This window comes from Chinchilla lanigera, unplaced genomic scaffold, assembly GCF_000276665.1.
Source record: "Chinchilla lanigera isolate Chin_1 unplaced genomic scaffold, ChiLan1.0 scaffold00126, whole genome shotgun sequence".
Classification (NCBI taxonomy): Eukaryota; Metazoa; Chordata; class Mammalia; order Rodentia; family Chinchillidae; genus Chinchilla; species Chinchilla lanigera.
Genome location: NW_004955527.1, coordinates 1826528 through 1843863, shown reverse-complemented (window position 1 = coordinate 1843863; position 17336 = coordinate 1826528). Strand labels below are relative to the sequence as shown.

The 17336-nt window shown below is 58.5% G+C and overlaps 2 protein-coding genes across 3 annotated transcripts in view; one reads left to right on the top strand and one right to left on the bottom strand.

Moving 5' to 3' along the window:
* Crocc (ciliary rootlet coiled-coil, rootletin) overlaps positions 1–10516 on the top strand; it is a gene marked incomplete in the record, with an annotated part of 40864 nt that extends 30348 nt beyond the window's left edge. Inside the window, 11 exon segments of the mRNA XM_013507377.1 lie at positions 1–92; positions 4021–4190; positions 4298–4418; positions 4702–4865; positions 6091–6306; positions 7128–7352; positions 7709–7858; positions 8127–8327; positions 8463–8594; positions 9160–9252; positions 9990–10516. Coding sequence (XP_013362831.1) covers positions 1–92; positions 4021–4190; positions 4298–4418; positions 4702–4865; positions 6091–6306; positions 7128–7352; positions 7709–7858; positions 8127–8327; positions 8463–8594; positions 9160–9252; positions 9990–10022 — 1597 coding nt within the window.
* Positions 10517–11805: 1289 nt separating this feature from the next.
* On the bottom strand, positions 11806–17336 carry Mfap2 (microfibrillar-associated protein 2; the record flags this gene model as incomplete). 2 transcript variants are annotated; one of them, XM_005409825.2, is given in 9 exon segments in its annotated part: positions 11806–12307; positions 12496–12569; positions 12726–12813; positions 13424–13468; positions 13599–13679; positions 13783–13809; positions 13960–14049; positions 15213–15288; positions 17300–17336. In XM_005409825.2, coding segments are annotated over 9 exon segments (622 nt in total), but the record flags the coding sequence as incomplete, so codon positions are not given.

Genomic DNA, 17336 nt, shown 5'->3' with positions numbered 1-17336 from the left:
CGCCCTGCGCCGGGGCTTGGGCCTGGGCCGTGCACCCAGCCCCGCCCCGCGGCCGGTGCCTGGCTCCCCAGCCCGCGACTCGCCCATGGGAGGTAAGTGTCTTGGGGGAGAGGGCGGGTCTGACTGGGGCCACGCCCACATCTCCATCAGTCCTTCAAAGGGCCCGCCCCCTTAGCTAAGGCCACGCCCCGTATTGCACAGCACTTCACCATCCAACTAGAAAAGCCTAGCCTCCGCCCGCCCCATGATAGCTCCGCCCCTCCGAGGCTCCGCCCCTTATGGGCCCTCAGCCTAGGCTCCTGCTTTGGGATTCTTAAAGGCCTAACTCCTTTCCTGAATCTGTGAACCCCTATTTTAACCGATCTGTGCCTCCCATCTCCATCTTCTTGAGCCTCCAACACCCCTCCGCTGTAGGCCTGTGATACCAGAATCTTCCCAGACAGGCACGGGCAGGCCCCACTCCTTCCAGGATCACGTTCGTTCATTCATTCAATACTTTTTTTTCTTTTTGTATACTGGGAATCGAACTCAGTACTTCACGCTTGCCAGGCAGGCGCTGCACGACTGAGCTAAATCCCCAGCCCCTATTCACTCAATACTTCATTGTACAACAAGTGCCAAATACAGTTTAAGCCCTGAGAATGGAAAAGGAAACCACATGACAAGCATGTCTGCTCTTAGGCAGTTTATATGTAGGTGTGGGAATAGCAAAAAATGAACATGGTATATAAATGAAATATAAAGCTGGTTTTCATCTCACACGCCTGTAATCCTAGCATTTAGGGAGGCTGAAGCAGGAGGATCAAAGTACGAGCCCAGCTTGGGCAACTGAGTAGCTCAGTGTGAAGGGCCTGGGTTCCATCCCCAGGACTGCTAAAATAGTTAATAAACAGGTAAATGTATTGAGGGGTGATCAGGGCTGGAGATAGGTAAGAGAAAAATGAGGCAGAGGACCCTGCTGGTTGATGTTTACACTGATGAAAATACCTTAGCAGATCCTCATAAGAGCTGAAAATAAAATTACCTTCAGATCCAGACTTCCACTCCTAGCTTTATAGCCAAAGGGACTGAAAATAGGAACTTGAACAGATAGCTCTGCACCAAGGTTTATTGCCCCGTTACAATGCCAAAAGGTGGTGACATCCCAAGTGCTCACTACCAGATGGATAAATAAAATGTGGTATGTAGACCAACTGAATACTTCCAGCCTTAGAAAGGAGTCACATTCTAACATGATATGCAGAAACTGTAATGGCGTCGGACTCCTTGAAGTCAGGAAAGGGCAAAGAAAGAGGTTGGGAGTAGACCTAGGCTTCGCATGTTTGAATTCCTGGGTTCAATCCTAGAGCTGCAAAAAATGGAAGGACAGATATGGTCTGAACCTGCCTATATGAACTGTCTAGAACAGACACACTTGTTGAAGTGCAAGGTAGATTAGAGATCACGGAGAGCCAGGCGGGCAGGAGGTTATTGCTTTAAAATTAGAGTTTCTGCTGGGGATGGTGGCACAGGCCCGTGATCTCAGTGCTTTGGAGGCCAAACCAGGAAGATCACAAGTTCGAGCCCGCCTGGGCAATATAACAAGACTCTGCCTCAAAGAAAAAAAAATAGGGCTGAGGATGTAGCTCAGTGCTGAGGCCCTGGTTGGCTAGGACAGCTGTAGCAATGGATCATGTCCATGTTTCCTGTTCCTCTGAGGATGGCGATTTCGGGATGCCAAAGAGCATATGTAAAATAATGCAGTGTTTATCTGCACGCAACCCCCTGTATACTTTTAATCATCTCTAGACTGCTTATCATGACTAATCCAATGTAAATACATATAAATGGCTGTTATTCTGTGTTGTTTAGGGACTGATGAGAACTGTCTAGGAACTGGACCCGTTTGGTGTGGGTGTAATTTGAAATTTAGGATCTTACTAAGTCATTAAGTTGCTCAGGCTGGGCGCCAGCTTCTGATCCTCTTGCCTCAGCCTCCCAGAATGCTGAGATCACAGTCATCATGCTCAGCATTAAAAAATGTTTTTAATGTGCAGTTGGCTGAATATCAGGATGTGGAAGTCCCTGATACACAGGGCAGACTATCACCAAACTATCAGTGGCTTAAGGACAGAAAGTTATGTCTGCCTGTCCAGACATCTGGAGCCAGCTCCTGCAAAGGCTCTGGGGCAGCAGCGGCTCCAGCCCCCTGGCTTGGAGAACTGCTTGGCTCACAGCAGCGTCACTTAACTCATCGCAGAGCGCGTGCCCTGTGTGCTTGTCTGCTCCAAATCTCCCCTTTCATAAGGACAACATATGGGATTAGGGGCCTACCCACTCCAGGATGAGCTCATTTTAACTAATCACATCTGCAATGACCCTGTTTGCAAATTGGGTCAAATTTTGAGAGGCTGGGAGGTTTGGACTTCAACAGGAACTTTTGGAGAGACAATTCCACCCATTACACAGGCCAGGGAAAAGATCTGGGGACAGATGGTGGTGATGGCTGCATGATTGTGTGAAAGTAACGCGTGCCACTAAATTGTACGCGTAAAAGGGATTAAAATGAGCTGGGTTGGGGGGTGCACCAGCACGAACGGAGGATGAGGCAGAAGGATTGCAAGACTGTGTCTCAGAATAAAAAGGGCTGAGGTATATTGCTCAGTGATAGAACACTCCTGATTTTGATTCCCTGTGTAGGAAAAAAGATACATTTTAAGTATATATATGTTTGTCACAAAATAAATAAATAAGTAGTAAACAAATGTAAAACATAAAGGTATGGGAGGGGCTGGGCGTGGTGGCGCACACCTATAATCCCAGCACTTGGGAGGCTGAGGCAGGAGGATCGTTGTGAGTTCGAGACCAGCCGGGGCTACAAAGTGAGCCCAAGTCCAGCCTGAACTGCATAGCAAGACCCTGTCTCAAAAAGACCAAAAAAAAAGTAAGGGAGGGTTATACTGGAGGGTGCACCTGGGAGAAGCCAGAGGTGAGGGGAACGTACCTGAGGGGAAGTTCCCAGCCTGGGATCTATGGGGTGACAGCAGAGTAGTGTGAGGCTGGGTGGGGAGGCAGATGCCTGCTCAAATAGTCCTTGAGGCCGCTAGAAGTATGACTTTTCCCTAAGAGTTGAGGTCTTCCCAGAATGGAGGTCCTGCTTTTGGGGAACCCTTGCATGCTAACGGTTCTGCTGGGCACCTGGATGCCAGCTATCCACCGCTGTGGTTCTGCAGTTGCGATGCTGACCTCCAGGTGGCAATCTGCCCCCTTCCCCATCCCTGTGACCACCCTCTCCCAAGCAAGTTCCAGGTTTTGCTCCACTGGGGAACCAGCCTGCCTAGGTTTCAAGTCCAGCTCTGAAATTTCCCAGCTCTGAGACAAATCAGCTAATTGCTTGGGACCGGTGAAGCGGGTAGAATTGGTGCTCGCCTGTCGGGGATTATTGGGAGGATGGAATGAGGCCTTGTGGGAGGGCATTGGCCTAGTGCTCAGCACAGGTGAGCACGCAGCCCAGAAAGATGTTGAGGAGGCAGAGTGCCCATCCGTGGCCTGGGCCTTGGGCACAGCCGTGGACAGGAGAGACACAGCCCAGCCTTCATGGCACATGTGATCTAGATGAGGAAACAGACCTCACACGCCCAGTAAGGTGAGATGTGGTCTCCTCAACCCAGCCTGAGCTCAGAGAGGCCTCAGAGGATATGGCCTGAAGGGTGGAGCGCAGAGGAGCCCTGAGAAGGATACACCACATGCAGAAGCCCTGAGGCTGGATCAGGGAATATTCTAGAACCTAGGAGCTGAGAGAAAAGCAGAGTGGCCAGCTTGTACAGGTCGAGGATGATGCCGGGGTGGGCAAAGTACTTGGCGTGATTCTGAGAGTCATAGGGTCTGGTGGCCAGTTCAAGGCAGAGGGTAAGGTGGCCTTTGTGCTATGGGAAGCGCAGACAGGCCGTTGGGTATGACGAGGCAGGACGAGTGGGTTCCCTTGGGGCCCTGCAGCCCTGTACGGGGCTCCTCTGGCCCTGAACATGTCTTCTCTTTCAGGAAGTGGAGAAGGGCTCAGCAGCCCCAGCCCCTTGGAACGCAGCCCTGGGTCTCAGCCACCATCCCCAGGACCTGCCACCTCGCCGGGGCCTCCAGACTTGGACCCAGAGGCAGTGCGGGCTGCTCTCCGGGACTTCCTGCAGGAGCTGCGGGGCGTCCAGCGAGAGCGGGTGAGGGTGGCTGTGCGGGGCTGCATGGGGAACCGGAGGCCAAGGGTTCTGAGGGACAGCAGGTCCTCAGAGCGGGGTCTCCCCCTCCTCCAATGTTGGGGCTTTAGGATGAGCTCCGGGCCCAGACCAGCACCCTCGGCCTGCAGCTGGCTGAGATGGAGGCTGAGCGGGACAGCGCAACTTCGAGGGCCAGGCAGCTGCAGAAGGCAGTGGCTGAGAGTGAGGAAGGTGAGTTTCACCCTCAAGGTCCCAGATCTGCTGTCTTATGCCTGGAGAGTAGCTGAGTCAGGAAGCTGAGACATTGGCCCGGCGGCTGCATCCCTGCCCTGATGTGGGCCTGCTCCTCAGGGCCTCCTGCCTGCTCAGCCCACCGGTGGCTGTCCCCACATACCCTCAGGGGGACCGACAGGCGGGTCCTGTGGCAGGTGGGGTGCAAGCAGGCGTCCTGTGGCCTGGGTTGAGTCTCTGGCCATGTCTGGCTGTGCCTGATGGGACCGGGTGGTGGCCACAGCCCGGCGCAGTGTGGACGGACGGCTGAGCGGGGCCCAGGCGGAGCTGGCGCTGCAGGAGGAGAGCGTACGGCGCAGCGAGCGGGAGCGCAGGGCCACGCTGGACCAGGTGGCGGCCCTGGAGAGAAGCCTGCGGGCCACCGAGAGCGAGCTCCAGGCCAGCCAGGTGGGCAGGTGCCAAGGGTCAGCGGGGTGGGGGATGGGTACTGCAGTAGCTGTGTGAGCAACTGCTGTTCACCGTATGAGTCTCTGCTGCCGCTGGGGTGACGGCCTGCTCCTCTTCTATAAGAACATGTTTGGGATCTGACACCTTGGTTCATGAGGCTGTAGGAAAGGGGTGGACCAAAGCCAGCCGACCCGAGTGCAGTTCTCTTTGATTCTTGCCGTCCTCATCTGTCCAAGGGGAACCTGGCACTCACACTCGGGACGCACAGCTGGTGCCCGAGGGCCCCCTGTTTTGTGTCTGCATAGCCGTGAGAGTGGTGTTCTGGGGTTTTGTGTGTGTCCGGGAGACATCTGTATAGACCTGTGTGTGCGTGCGTGCATGTGTGTCTGTCCATGTCCAAGACGAAGCCTGGGCCTGGTGGTGACAATCCAGGCTCCCAAAGCCTTGAGCCCCGGCAGTGGACGCCCCCACCCCCTCCGGCTTCCCTGGCCCACTGCTGCCCACAGCCCACCCCTGGCTTGGCTGGGGCCCGAGCTGGAGCTGGATTGTTGTGTCTGCGGCTTCAGCTCTGGCCTTCGGCCCAGCTGCAGGGGCCCGGGAGGAGGCCAGGAACAAAACTGGGCAGGAGCCAGAGTGGGGGCCCCTCGGCAAGATGGGGCAGGGCGGGGGCTCTGAACTGGGTAAGAGAGGGGCCAGACTCGGGGCAGGGTGAGGGGAGGCTACAGTGTCCCCCCGTGACCCACTGTATCTCCAGGGGGGTGATATGTATGGAAGGATTCCATATCTGTCCTGCTCCATCTCTCCCAGGCCCCTTTTCTGTCTGACCCCAAACACGGGAGGAGGGGAGCGCCAGGGCCCACGCCATGCTGCGGCCTCGGCTCTGGTTGTACATGCAGCTTCTGGGCGCCCTGGACAGTGCTTCCAGGGAGCCAGGAAGGGCCTTGGAAGCTACATGTTCAGCCTCCTCTCACAACCCTTATGGTACCCCAGACCAATCCAGGTCCCCCGGGGTCAGAGTGTGGGGTCACAGTCAGACCGCACGGTGGTCTGGGGCCCTTGCACCCATTCATCCTGTGAACACTTGGGCACACTGAGGACCCCAGAGGGTTGCAGGCTGGGCCCTGGTCACACCGTCTTTGAGGCTGCCCCCAGTCTAGCTAAGGGAGGTAGGGGACAGGTGTGGGGTGCACACAGCACCTGAGGCGTGAGCCATCCTCCCCCATAGGAGAAGATGAACAAGATGAAGGCCAACGAGGTCAAGCTGGAGAGTGACAAGCGGCGCCTGAAGGAAGTGCTGGACGCCTCTGAGAGCCGCACCATCAAGCTGGAGCTGCAGCGCCGGGCACTCGAGGGAGAGCTGCAGCGGAGTCGCCTGGGCCTCAGTGACCGCGAGGCCCATACCCAGGTGCTGCAGGATCGAGTGGACTCCTTGCAGAGACAGGTGGGCCCCTCACCCCTCACAGCTATGCCAACTGCGTGCCTGCCCTGTGCTAGGTACTTTATAGGGTCTATGCAGTACCCCCACAACCTGTGAGGTGAGTGTTAATATCAGCCCCACTTTTTTTTTTTTTTTTTTTTTGTCTTTTTGAGACAGGGTCTCTCTATGCAGTTCAGGCTGGCCTTGAACTCACTTTGTAATCCAGGCTGGCCTTGAACTCGCAATGATCCTCCTGCCTCAGCCTCCCGAGTGCTGGGATTACAGGCTTGTGCCACATCAGCCCCATTTTAAAGATGGGCAAATGGAGGCTCAGAGGTGCTGTCTTTCCTCATCACATAACTAATAAAAGAGCCAAAATTAGAATTCAGTGCTATTTGATGACAGAATCTGCACAGACAGGAGATGCAGAACAAGATAGAGATGTGGATTTTACTCTTTTCTCTTTTTGCCTTGGCTGTTAGGGAGCTCAGCTCTAACTGGGATGTTCAGTAATCACCCCTGTTTGGATACTCACTAAGGTTGGAAACTGAAAAGTTCAGGGTTCTGGTGCTTACTTTCTCCTTCATGGCAAGGAAGAAAAAGGAATAAGGTCAGGAAAGAAACTAGAGGATTTGCGACAACTGGTTTGATGGGGCTGTGGACCGGAGTAGTTAACCAGCAGTAGGACCAGGCCCAGGTGACAGCAGGCTGAGTGGGGCGGGTGCATAGGAACGGTGGGTGTCAGTGATGAGGCCCAGAGAGGTGGGAAGAGCTCGTGTTGGGCACTCTTGGCGGGGGTCGCAGCGGGAGCAGAGCCCTCTGATACTCTGTCAGTCCCCTGCCAGGTGGCGGACAGCGAAGTGAAGGCGGGGACCTTGCAGCTGACAGTAGAGCGGCTGAATGGGGCCTTGGCTAAGGTGGAGGAGAGCGAAGGGGTCCTGCGGGACAAAGTACAGAGCCTGACACAGGCCCTGGCCCAGAGCAACAGCAGCCTCACCAGCAGCCAGGACAAGAACCTGCAGCTGCAGAAGGCACTGACCGCCTGTGAACATGACCGCCAGGTGCTCCAGGTACAGGGCCGCCGGGTGTGGCTGGGGGAGGACCCAGTATGAGAGTCAGCCAATAAGAGTAGACCTGCAGGAGGGGAGGGCTGGCCCAATGGAGCATCAGCCAATCAGAGGAGGCAGCTGTAGGGGTGGGGGCGTGCACCCAATGAGGAAGCCACCTACCAGTGGCTGGAGGGCCCAGGCTCAGAGTTAGGGAGTTGGGATGTCTCCCAGTGTGTGCAGTGAGCATGCAGGCCGTGGGCCAGGTGCAGTGACTGTCTGTTTTATGGGCCGTGAACCTGTCCAAAGGTACAGAGTAAAGAGAAACCTTAGGCCTTGGGCTCGCAGGCTGGCCTGCACCATCAGCTCCTGTCCCCCAGGAACGGCTGGACGCTGCCCGGCAGGCGCTCTCCGAAGCTCGGAAGCAGAGCAGCTCCTTAAGCGAGCAGGTGCAGACAGTGCGGGGTGAACTGGCCGACCTGGAGCTGCAGCGCGCGGAGGCGGAGGGCCAGCTTCAGCAGCTGCAGGAGGTGAGGGCTGGCCTCGACCCCTGGGTCCCAGGACCATGAGGCCCCACTTTCCGCCCTACTCAGTCTGATCCCCAGCTGCTGTGAGGAAGCAAGGTTCATTCAGCCACACCCCTGTATACAGATGGAGCAGCTGAGGCTCCCGGAGAACTGCCCAGGCTCAGGTGACAGTTCTTGCACAGGGCCTCCCAGAGACGTGTGAGTGGGCACCAGGGGCGCCGGTCACACTGAGGCCCGGAGGGATGCAGGGCCTGCCTGGCCTTTGCTGCAGGTGCTACGGCAGCGGCAAGAGGGTGAGGCGGAGGCGCTGAACGCGGTGCGGAAGCTGCAGGACGAGCGGCGGCTGCTGCAGGAGCACCTGGGCAGCCTGCAGAGGGCCCTGGCCCAGCTGGAAGCCGAGAAGCGGGAGGTGGAGCGCTCCGCCTTGCGGCTGGAGAAGGACCGCGTGGCCCTCAGGAGGATGCTGGACAAGGTGGGTTGTACCACCCTGGCCTCCCCTCGCCCTCTCTGGGGCCTGGCTTGATGGGCCACACCTGTCTGTCCCCATGGGCTGGGTTCCAGACTCTCAGCCGCCCCTTGAGCGCCTTCCTCCCGTGCTCCCACCCAGGTGGAGCGGGAGAAGCTGCGCAGCCATGAGGACACAGTGCGGCTGAGCGCGGAGAAGGGCCGCCTGGACCGCACGCTCACCGGGGCTGAGCAGGAGCTGGCCAAGGCCCAGAGGCAGATCCAGCAGCTGGAGGTCTGGCCCGGCCCGGCCCGGCCCGGCCCACCCCGCCCCACCCCCACACGCCTGGTGCCCAGCTGGGTAGCCGGCCTGAGTGTGAGCTGGCCCAGGGGAGCAGGCGGCTCAGGCAGGCCCCATAGGGCGAGGCTCTCCCCTCGGTAGATAGCAGTGACGCTGAGGGTCTGTGAGCCCGTGTGTTTATGTATGTTGTAGACATGTCCAGGTGTGAATGCCGTGAATCTGATGTATGCATGTGTGCAGTTGTTTTCACATATGCACATGTGTGTGTCTTAAGCCTTTGCACATATGGATGCATCTTTGTGAGTGAGGGTGTTGACACACTTGCTTTTGTTTCTGCGTGTGTGGCCAGTCTGCATTTGAGCATGTCTCGTGTGCCTGAGTGGGGGTCACTGGGGACCCTGAGCCAGAATCTGCAGGCTCGTGGGCAGGGCGTCCCTGACCCCTGCGTCCCCTACACCTGCACTGGCCGAGCCTCAGACAGGTGCTTGACATGTGACACCTCATCACAGTGCAGTGCGCACCCTGGGCCAGAACCCTGAACAGTGCCCCCTCCCTGCAGGCCCAGGTGGTGGCCCTGGAGCAGAACCACAGTCCCGCCGAGCTGGAGGCGGATGAGCAGCAGCAGGAGGTGGGGCACCTGCGCAGGACCCAGGTACAGACCAAGCATGCCCACCATCAGTACTAGGGGTGTGAGGGCTGCAGGGGCAGGTAGGCGGGCTCCTACAAAGGAGACAGGGACAGGCTGGGAGTATAGGCTGCAGGACAGGGCTGGCCATAACCTAAGGAGTGTAAGCAGTTGATGACAACTTCTTAGACTTGAAAAAGGACCTGGTAGATCACTGTTCATAGCTGTCGTGGCTGGACCAGCGGTCCAAGAGATGCTTCTGGGCCTCCGTCCCTCCCTGCCAGGGTGTTGCTCTCTAACTCCAGGCCCAGGCAGGCCCATTTCCTGGGGTGACACAAATACCATCACCAGCTCCAGCTGCCCATTCTCCCAAAAACTGGGGTTCCAGAGGGGAGAGAGGGTGCGTCCTCCGGGGAGCACCAGCAAAAGCCCCAAGGCTGGTCCTCCTGACCAGCTTGTCACCGGCCCCTTTCCTGAGCAGGCCACACTTGCTGATTGGCCCAGCCTGGTCTAGGCAGAGCCAGGCTCACTCAAATGATGAGGGTGTAGAGGTTGAGGAAGTCCCTGGGAACCCTGACAGAAGTCAGAGTCGAAAGATGCCCGACTCTACGGGGAGAAGGACATCATGGCTGTGATGACTCCAGATGTCCCCTGCAGTGGGCAACACTGGGTCCCCTCAGGTCCCCAGCCATGCCTCAGGGTCGCTCCTTTCTCTGAAATCATGCTGGGGGCCTGAGTTACCTTTGCCTTCTCTTCTTCCTCAGGGGTCCACACTGAAGGGGCAGCTGCAGCTTTGAAGGAGCTCAGCGTCCTCCTCACTGAGAAGTGAGCCTCGGCCCGGCTGGCATCCTCAGAGCAGCCGTGGTGGGAGGGAGAGGGGTCTCCTCTGCAGTACAGGCCACCCAGGGCCTGGCCTGTTGCTGCATGGTGGTGCTGACCACTGGACACCAGGTCCAGGCCACACCCAGCAGTAGCTTCCTGGTGTCCCCGTGACCCACCTCACTCCAGCCCTTCTCCTGGGATGAGCCACTCTAATTGGTGCAAGGGCCTCTGAAGCCAGGCATCAGACACAGCTCTAGCTCTGGCCAGCCCAGAGCAGGGGCTCATGGGAAGAAGAGGGGAGCCTGGGCCTGACTGGCTCCCAGCGATCTCTCTGCCTCAGTTCAGAGCATTTGTCAGGAAATTCCTCAGAGAGCTCAGAGTCCTTGTATTTTTGTACCTTTTTATACTGTTAACTGTTAAGAACTTGTGTTTTTTGTAATAAGACCATTTTCTAAAATCGGCTTGTACAGATGGTGCCCCTCTCCACACTGCTGGGTGCTGCCTCCACCCAGGAGATGGGAGGGATTCAGGTGGGGCTTGGGGGCCTCTGGGAAGGACAGCTGGGGACAGCAGGAGGCAGAGGCCTGTGCTGGTAAGGGAGTTAGCAACCTCACAGGATGGCAAGGCGCCTGGGCTCTCTACCCCATTTTACAGATGGGGCTGTTGAGGCTTGGGGTGGGCTTAATGTGGCTGCACAAGTCAGCTCTTGCCAGCCATATCCTTCTTGCCCCTTCTCCTTAGGCATCCTGGGAACAGGGCCCACGCTCTGGATGGTGTCGGCCTCCTAGGCAGCATGACCGCAGGGTTCGGGGGAATGCGGGGGCTTCCCTGGCTCCGCCCAGCCAGGCTGGATGAAGCTCCTTAACCTCCCAGAGCCTTGGTGTGCTCATCTGCAAAATGGGAACCTGACCCCTGGGGTGGTGAGCAGGAGGCACTGCTCAGAGAGTGTCTCCGGGAGACACTGTGGTCCTTGTCCTCCCTCGGAGTCCCACACCAGTCCTGCATGGGCACTGTCACTCACAGTGGGGGGCCTTGGGCGAGTCCCTGAATGCTTCTAGACAGTTTCCTACCTGTAATTTGGGGATGGAAATTGCACCCACCCGAGGGAAGGGCTGAGCGTCACGCAGCGGGGTCGGGTGCTGGTTGGGGGAGGGGTGCGGTGGCCTAGCCTGCTTCTGCCCTTTCAATGACAGCCCTTGTTCTCACGTCCACTGACCTTGACCTCCTGCCTTATACCTTCTGCCGTGACACGTTCCCACCCTGTGGCCTCAAATCTTGGCAGTATCCGTCGGGTGGCAGGGACTCGGGCTCTCACCAGGTAGCCCCAACCGTGAGGACGCAGTGTCCTGGCGCTTCCTATTTCCCCTGCACACGGGTGTACGTGCGTCGTGGGGCAGGTGTCGCAGCCCCTCCTGGACAGGTTGAAGCCGAGGTGACCACACAAGGAGCAGGGCTGGGACTACAGAAGGCAGGCTGCTGCTCACATGAACAGCGAGCGCCCTTCTTGTCTTTTTGTTTTGTTTCACTTTTGAGAGAGTCTCCCTGTGCATTTCAGGTTGGCCTCAAACTCACTACGTAGTCGAGGCTGGCCTTGAGCTCCCAGCAATCCTCCTGCCTCAGCCTCTTGAGTGCTGGGATTATGGGTGTGCTCGCTACCACACCCAGTTTCGGACAGCCTCATTCTGTCTTGGTGGCACAAGAGGTGTTGAAGGCACCAGGTTGGCCCCTCTGTCTCTGGACCAAAAAAGTGACTCTGGATCTTTTGTAAAAACTTATTTTTAATTTTGTATAAAACAAAGGTGATCCATGCCCAGGGAGCTATAGGAAATCCAGGCAGACCAGCTGGGTGAGGGGCATAGCCTGCCTCGGGGACTGTCCTAGGGGGATGAGAAGGCACGTCAGAGACCTGTGTCCCATGGAGAGGCCTTGGGTGCCCCCTGCTCACGGGGCAGAGCCTGGGCAGTAGGAGCCTCTGTTGCACCCCAGGGGTGGCCACAGGCTGGGGGAGGTGCTTGGGGCGCCAGAGCCTGCACCCCCCAGGCCTGCAGTCTGCCAGCTTTACAGAATAGGGAGATGGGATGGGGAGAAAGCACCAGTCAGGCAGGGCCTGAAGCAGGGTCTGTGCAGGGCCCAGGGCTCAGGACGCCAGCTCCACCCTAGCAGCCTCCGCAGCTCCTGGCACAGGAGGCCGCTATAGATTGGCACAGGCCACTGCTGGCCATCACACCACATCTGGAGAACTTGTCCCGACACAGGTCAGCTGTTGGGGGGCAGGAGGGAGGCAGGGTCAGGGTGTGTATGTGTGTTCTGAGGACCAGACGTGCTGGGGGGACCCCGGATGCCCTGCCTGTGGGCCCAGGCGTGTAATCCATGTTGAGTGAAGACAGAAGGGGATCTGGCAGGATGACGAAGTGGACATAGGCAGAGGGGCAGGGGACGCCTTCCTACCTCGGAGGAGCTCCTCATGGGCACAGACCGTGCGGACACAGATCTCCTTGTTCACAACGTACATGCGGCGGAGGCTAAGGAAGAGACGGCCAGGGGAGGTGTGAGGACCTGGCCCCTAGGAGAGCCTGGACCCAGCCCGGCACTGCAGTCTCATCCTCAGAGCAGAGCTGTGCTTTAGGATTCACTGTCCCCAAACTCCCACCCTTCTGGCTTGCCACCCCCCAGCTCACCTGTAAAAGCAGACCTCATTGAGACACTGTTTGCAAGGCTTGTGGATGGAGTAGAGGCGGGTACATGGGTACTGCTCCTCTCGGCAGTCTGGGGGGCAGGAGGGTGGGATGGAGGGTTCAGAGCCACAGAGGCTGCCTCCGAGTTCACCCACTTGAGACGGACATGCAGGGTAAGGTACCCTGCACCCTCCATCCAGCCCAGCTCCCCACCCGTGCCAGGCAGGGCTAGACCTTCTGCCCCACCCCCAGCTCTGTACCACATGCAGACACCAGCCCACACCACGCTAAGAAGCATACATTTCAATACATGTAAGTTCACACACAAATTCACACCCTGCATGGCCACTGATGCCCACGATTCACCAGCAGATACACACGTGCCCGTGTGAGCCTACACTAACACACTCCTAGGAGGGTGAGCTCAGAGTCTTCTAACAGTCTTCGCAGGCACCGCTCAGCCAGCCTGGGCTTCCCTGGCCCTTCCTCACCCGGCCATGGGCATCACCCAGTCCTCTGCCCCTGCCTAGGAGTGACCAGCCTAGCCTCTCACCAGGTGGGCAGGGTGGGATGTTCAAGAGCTGCCAGTTGAAGGTAAGGGCACAGCCACCTGTTCCCCCTGCCCCCAAATTCCCACACGATCTAACCTAGCACCCCTGCCCTGATCCGCCCTCCCACGCCAGCGGGCAGGAAGCTCTTACCAAGAGGCCCAGGCTCAGTTGGCTCCGTCTCTGTGTTTCCTGGCTCTGGAGCAGAGAGAGAGAGGCAGGCAGGAATTGCTGGGAGGGGTCTTCTCACCCCTCACCCCTGGTACAGACCCCCTATTCTCAGGGATGACCGGAAGCAGGGACAAGGGAAGCAGGGCTTGGGGCCTACCTGGGGTGGGGGCTGGGATGATTTCCTGCTGAACCTGCTGCTGGGACTGGAACTGCTCCTCCGGGGACCGAGAGCTCACCTCTGCAGCAGGGAAAGTAAGGGTGTCCAGTTCCTCCTTTCCTCCCGGGTCCCCATGGGCTCCCCCACCCCGGCTGTGCCTCCTTTTCTGCCCGCAGCCCCTTACCTTGGTAATCATAGTAGTCTTGGGTGTCTGAAAAGGAAAGTGGAAGTGGTGTGGGTCAGGCCACCCCTATCCTGGAATGCCCATCATCCTAGCCCACCCAGCCCCTGGCTCAGAGCCAGGCCTTGACAGGGCAGGATGGCAGGGTGTGGGGACAGCTGTGGCGGGTACAGCCCTTACCTATCTGATCGCTGTAGTGGGTGTACTGGACGTGGTCTGGGTACGGGGGCAGTGAATCCAAGTCATATTGGCCCTGAGCCAGCAGGCCTGCTGGGGAGAGGCAGAGCATGTGGGAGCCTGATGGGAGGACAAGGGCCCTACAGTGCTTCTGGGGAGAGGAGGTGGAGGTCACAGGCAGTCTGTAAAAACATGGGCTCCTATAACCAGACTCTTAGACTCAACAGGATCTGAAGGCCAATATGTGTCCTGATCCTGGGTCCCTCCCTGACCTTACCCACCACTCTCCCATTGCTGGCCTCTTAGCAGTCCACATGCTCCTGCCTGCCCCAGGGCCCTTGCACATGAATCTCCCTGGCCTTCTAAATTTCACCTGAAATTTCAACTCTGCCAAGAAGCTGCCCTGGGCCATCCACCTGCTTGTTTATTTCCATCTCAGGACTCAATACCATCTGAATTTATGACATCTACTTGCTTAATATTTGCCTCTTTCCCCCAACTTGGCAACATGATGAGGGCAGGGATTCATATCTGCCTACTTCATCACTATATCTCCAGGGCCCTGAAATAGGAAATTGACATGTATCGAATGAATGAATGAATGAATGAATGCATGCATGAATGAATATATACTAGGTCTGAGGGCTTTGTGATCCCCATGGATGACTGTTTTACCAGTAAGGATCCCCTTAAGGTCATACATAGAGTGGTGGTGCACGCCTATAATCCCAGCACTCTGAGAGGCTGAGGCTGGAGGATGGCAAGTTTAGCCCAGCCTGGACAATTCAACTTAGCCAGATCTTGTCTCAAAATTAAAAAAAAAAGGGCTGGTCTTGTAGCTCAGTGCAAAGGCCCTAGGTTCAATGCCTAGTCATAGGGAGAAACAAATTATATTGGTAGATAGGACCCCATGTGGGTCTAGAACCCAAGCCTCTGGACTCCCCGCTGCAGTGGGCCCTATATCTGCCCACCGGGTCCTGGAGGGGCAGTAAGAGGATAAGCATGGATTCCTGGTGCCTGGCATGTGCCCACCCTCCACAGCCCTGCTGTCTGCTGTTGCGGAAGGCTTGGGGAAGGGCCCAGGGGAGGCCCCCAGACCCTGGAGGGGCCAGCCCGGTCTGTGGTCCAGGGAGACAGGAGGGCCTGGGAGCTACGGGTGGAGTTCTGCCCACGTGGCATGACCAAAGCTCACTGTGGCCCCTCCACAAACCCCACTCCCGCCCCACATGAAGGGCATCACCTCCCACCGCACTTACCAGGCAGGAACAGCAGGAAGAGGTAGGCAGCTCTCATGGCCACAGAGTGAGGAGGCAGGGGTGGATCAGAGGACAGCTGGAGGCAGAGGAGCGGGAGGGCTGTGTCCTGGGCCACCACCCCAGGACTGCAGAGCCCACCTCTGTCGCCTAATTCAGCCAGGCATCTGGAGGACTGGGGATTGGGGTGCCACTTTGGCTACTTCAGGGGGACATCCGTTGCCCCTGCTTGGGTGTTCAGGACAGGGGTGGTCTTGGCAAATGAACAGTCCCACCTTGCCTGCGCAGAAGGGGACATCTCTAATGCCCTCTTGGCCCCAGCTGTGACTGTTCTCAGCCGCGCTCTCCAGCGCCTGACACACGACTGGAATCCTTGACCCTAGGCGCATCCTCGGGACACCGGCTCCGCTCACCCACATCACAGCCTACACCCGGGGCGCCTGCCAGGCCCGCCACCTGTTCCCAATTAGCCCCTGGGCCCTGAGCATGTTGCTCAGCAGGAAACCACATGCACACGGGCCTGAGGGGCCCCCAGAGCAGCCAAGGCCGGGCAGGGCTCCCAGCCCCGAGAAGACGCCTCGCCTGCCAGGCTCCAGGCCTCCCAAGACCTGGCTGTCCTCATCCCAGACTCACGAGACTGAGTCCGTTTGTCGGCAGTGGCAGGAAGGGCGTGGGGAAGGGCCAGGGAGGCTGGGCACCCCCGGGGCGAAGATGTCACCCAGCCCAGGCGTGCTGCACACCCTGACAAGCTGTGGCAAGGGTTCTGTAACTGTTGGGGCGAGGGCACTGTTCTTTGGCTTCACCAGGTTCCTGGAGTTCGAGAGCTCCTGGTCGAGTCCAGCCACTCAGCTTGGCTACACCGTGGCCTTGGCGGAGACTCCAGGCCCCCACATCTAGGCCCAGCCCAGTGGAGGGTGACCTGGAGGCTGTTGGCCTACAGTGGGGACCGCTGTGAGGTCAGAATCCATGGACTCATCTCCCCAGGGGGCCTCCTCCCTGCCCAGCATGGGAGGTTCCAGACAGCTAACTGAACACCCCAAATGGGCTGAATGCCTCCCTTGGCAATCCAGGAAGAGGGCAGAGAAAAGGGCAAAACAGGGCATCTATCCCCAGTATCTCCCAACTCCAAGACTTCTCTGACCCCTGCCCGTCCCAGGACTCTAACACCTCCCTGAGGGAGGCGGCGTGGGGCCAGAGGCCAGGGACACCAGGCTCACCAGACTCCTGTGTCCCCATTCTGAGACTCCCTGGCCTCTTCAAGGTAGGGGACCACCATCCCCCAAGCAGCTGGTGGCAACCAGGCAGCTGCAGCAGTCAAAGGTCCCTGAGCTGGGGTAGGAGGAGGTCTCAGGAGGCTGGGGGTGACTCTCAGACCCCTGCCTGGGGTCTTCCTGCCCCAGGCGCAGGATGATTGGACAAGGGACTCACAGGGTAGGGTGATGAAGCGGAGGGTAAGGGACCCCTCCCCAGTGACATCTCCAAGCTCTTCTAGACTCTGGAGTCGGGAGACACCAGAGGAGGCCAAGACCTGCCCAGGAGGCCACCCCACCCCCACTGTGGCCCCTTCCACGACCTGCCTCCCCCACACTCCGCTCTCCTCTGTGTCCTAAGGGCCGAGGGGCCCCCACGCGGCCTCAGGCAGAAGGGGCTCTGCCGCTCCAGAGGCCGGAACGGGATCCCTGCAGGGAACCAGATGTGCAGTCCGCGCACAGCTGGGAGCAATCAGCCGCGGGACTCGCTCGGAGTCGGAGGCGGCGCGCGCTGGCTCGGTCTCTGGTCTCTCTTTGTCTCTGCGTCTCTGTCTCCGCCACTCCACGGAGCCCCCCCTCCCCGCCCCGCATTCCAGCTTCCTCGGAGAACAAAAGCCGCCCGCCCGTCCGCCCGGTCCCCGACACCCGCAACCCCGGCTCCCCAGAACTCGGGTTCCCCGCATTTCTCAACTCGTGTCTTCCCCAAAGCTACCCCAAACTTTCCAGACACCCCGCTCAGCATCGGCTCAGAGGCCCCGGGCTCCGGGTCCCCGCCAGCCAGCGCAGGACTGGGGCCCGTGGGCGTCCCCAGCGCGAGACCCCGCTGCCCGCTGCGCCTACCTGCCCCGTCCAGCGCCGCGCTGCGCCCCGAGTGCAC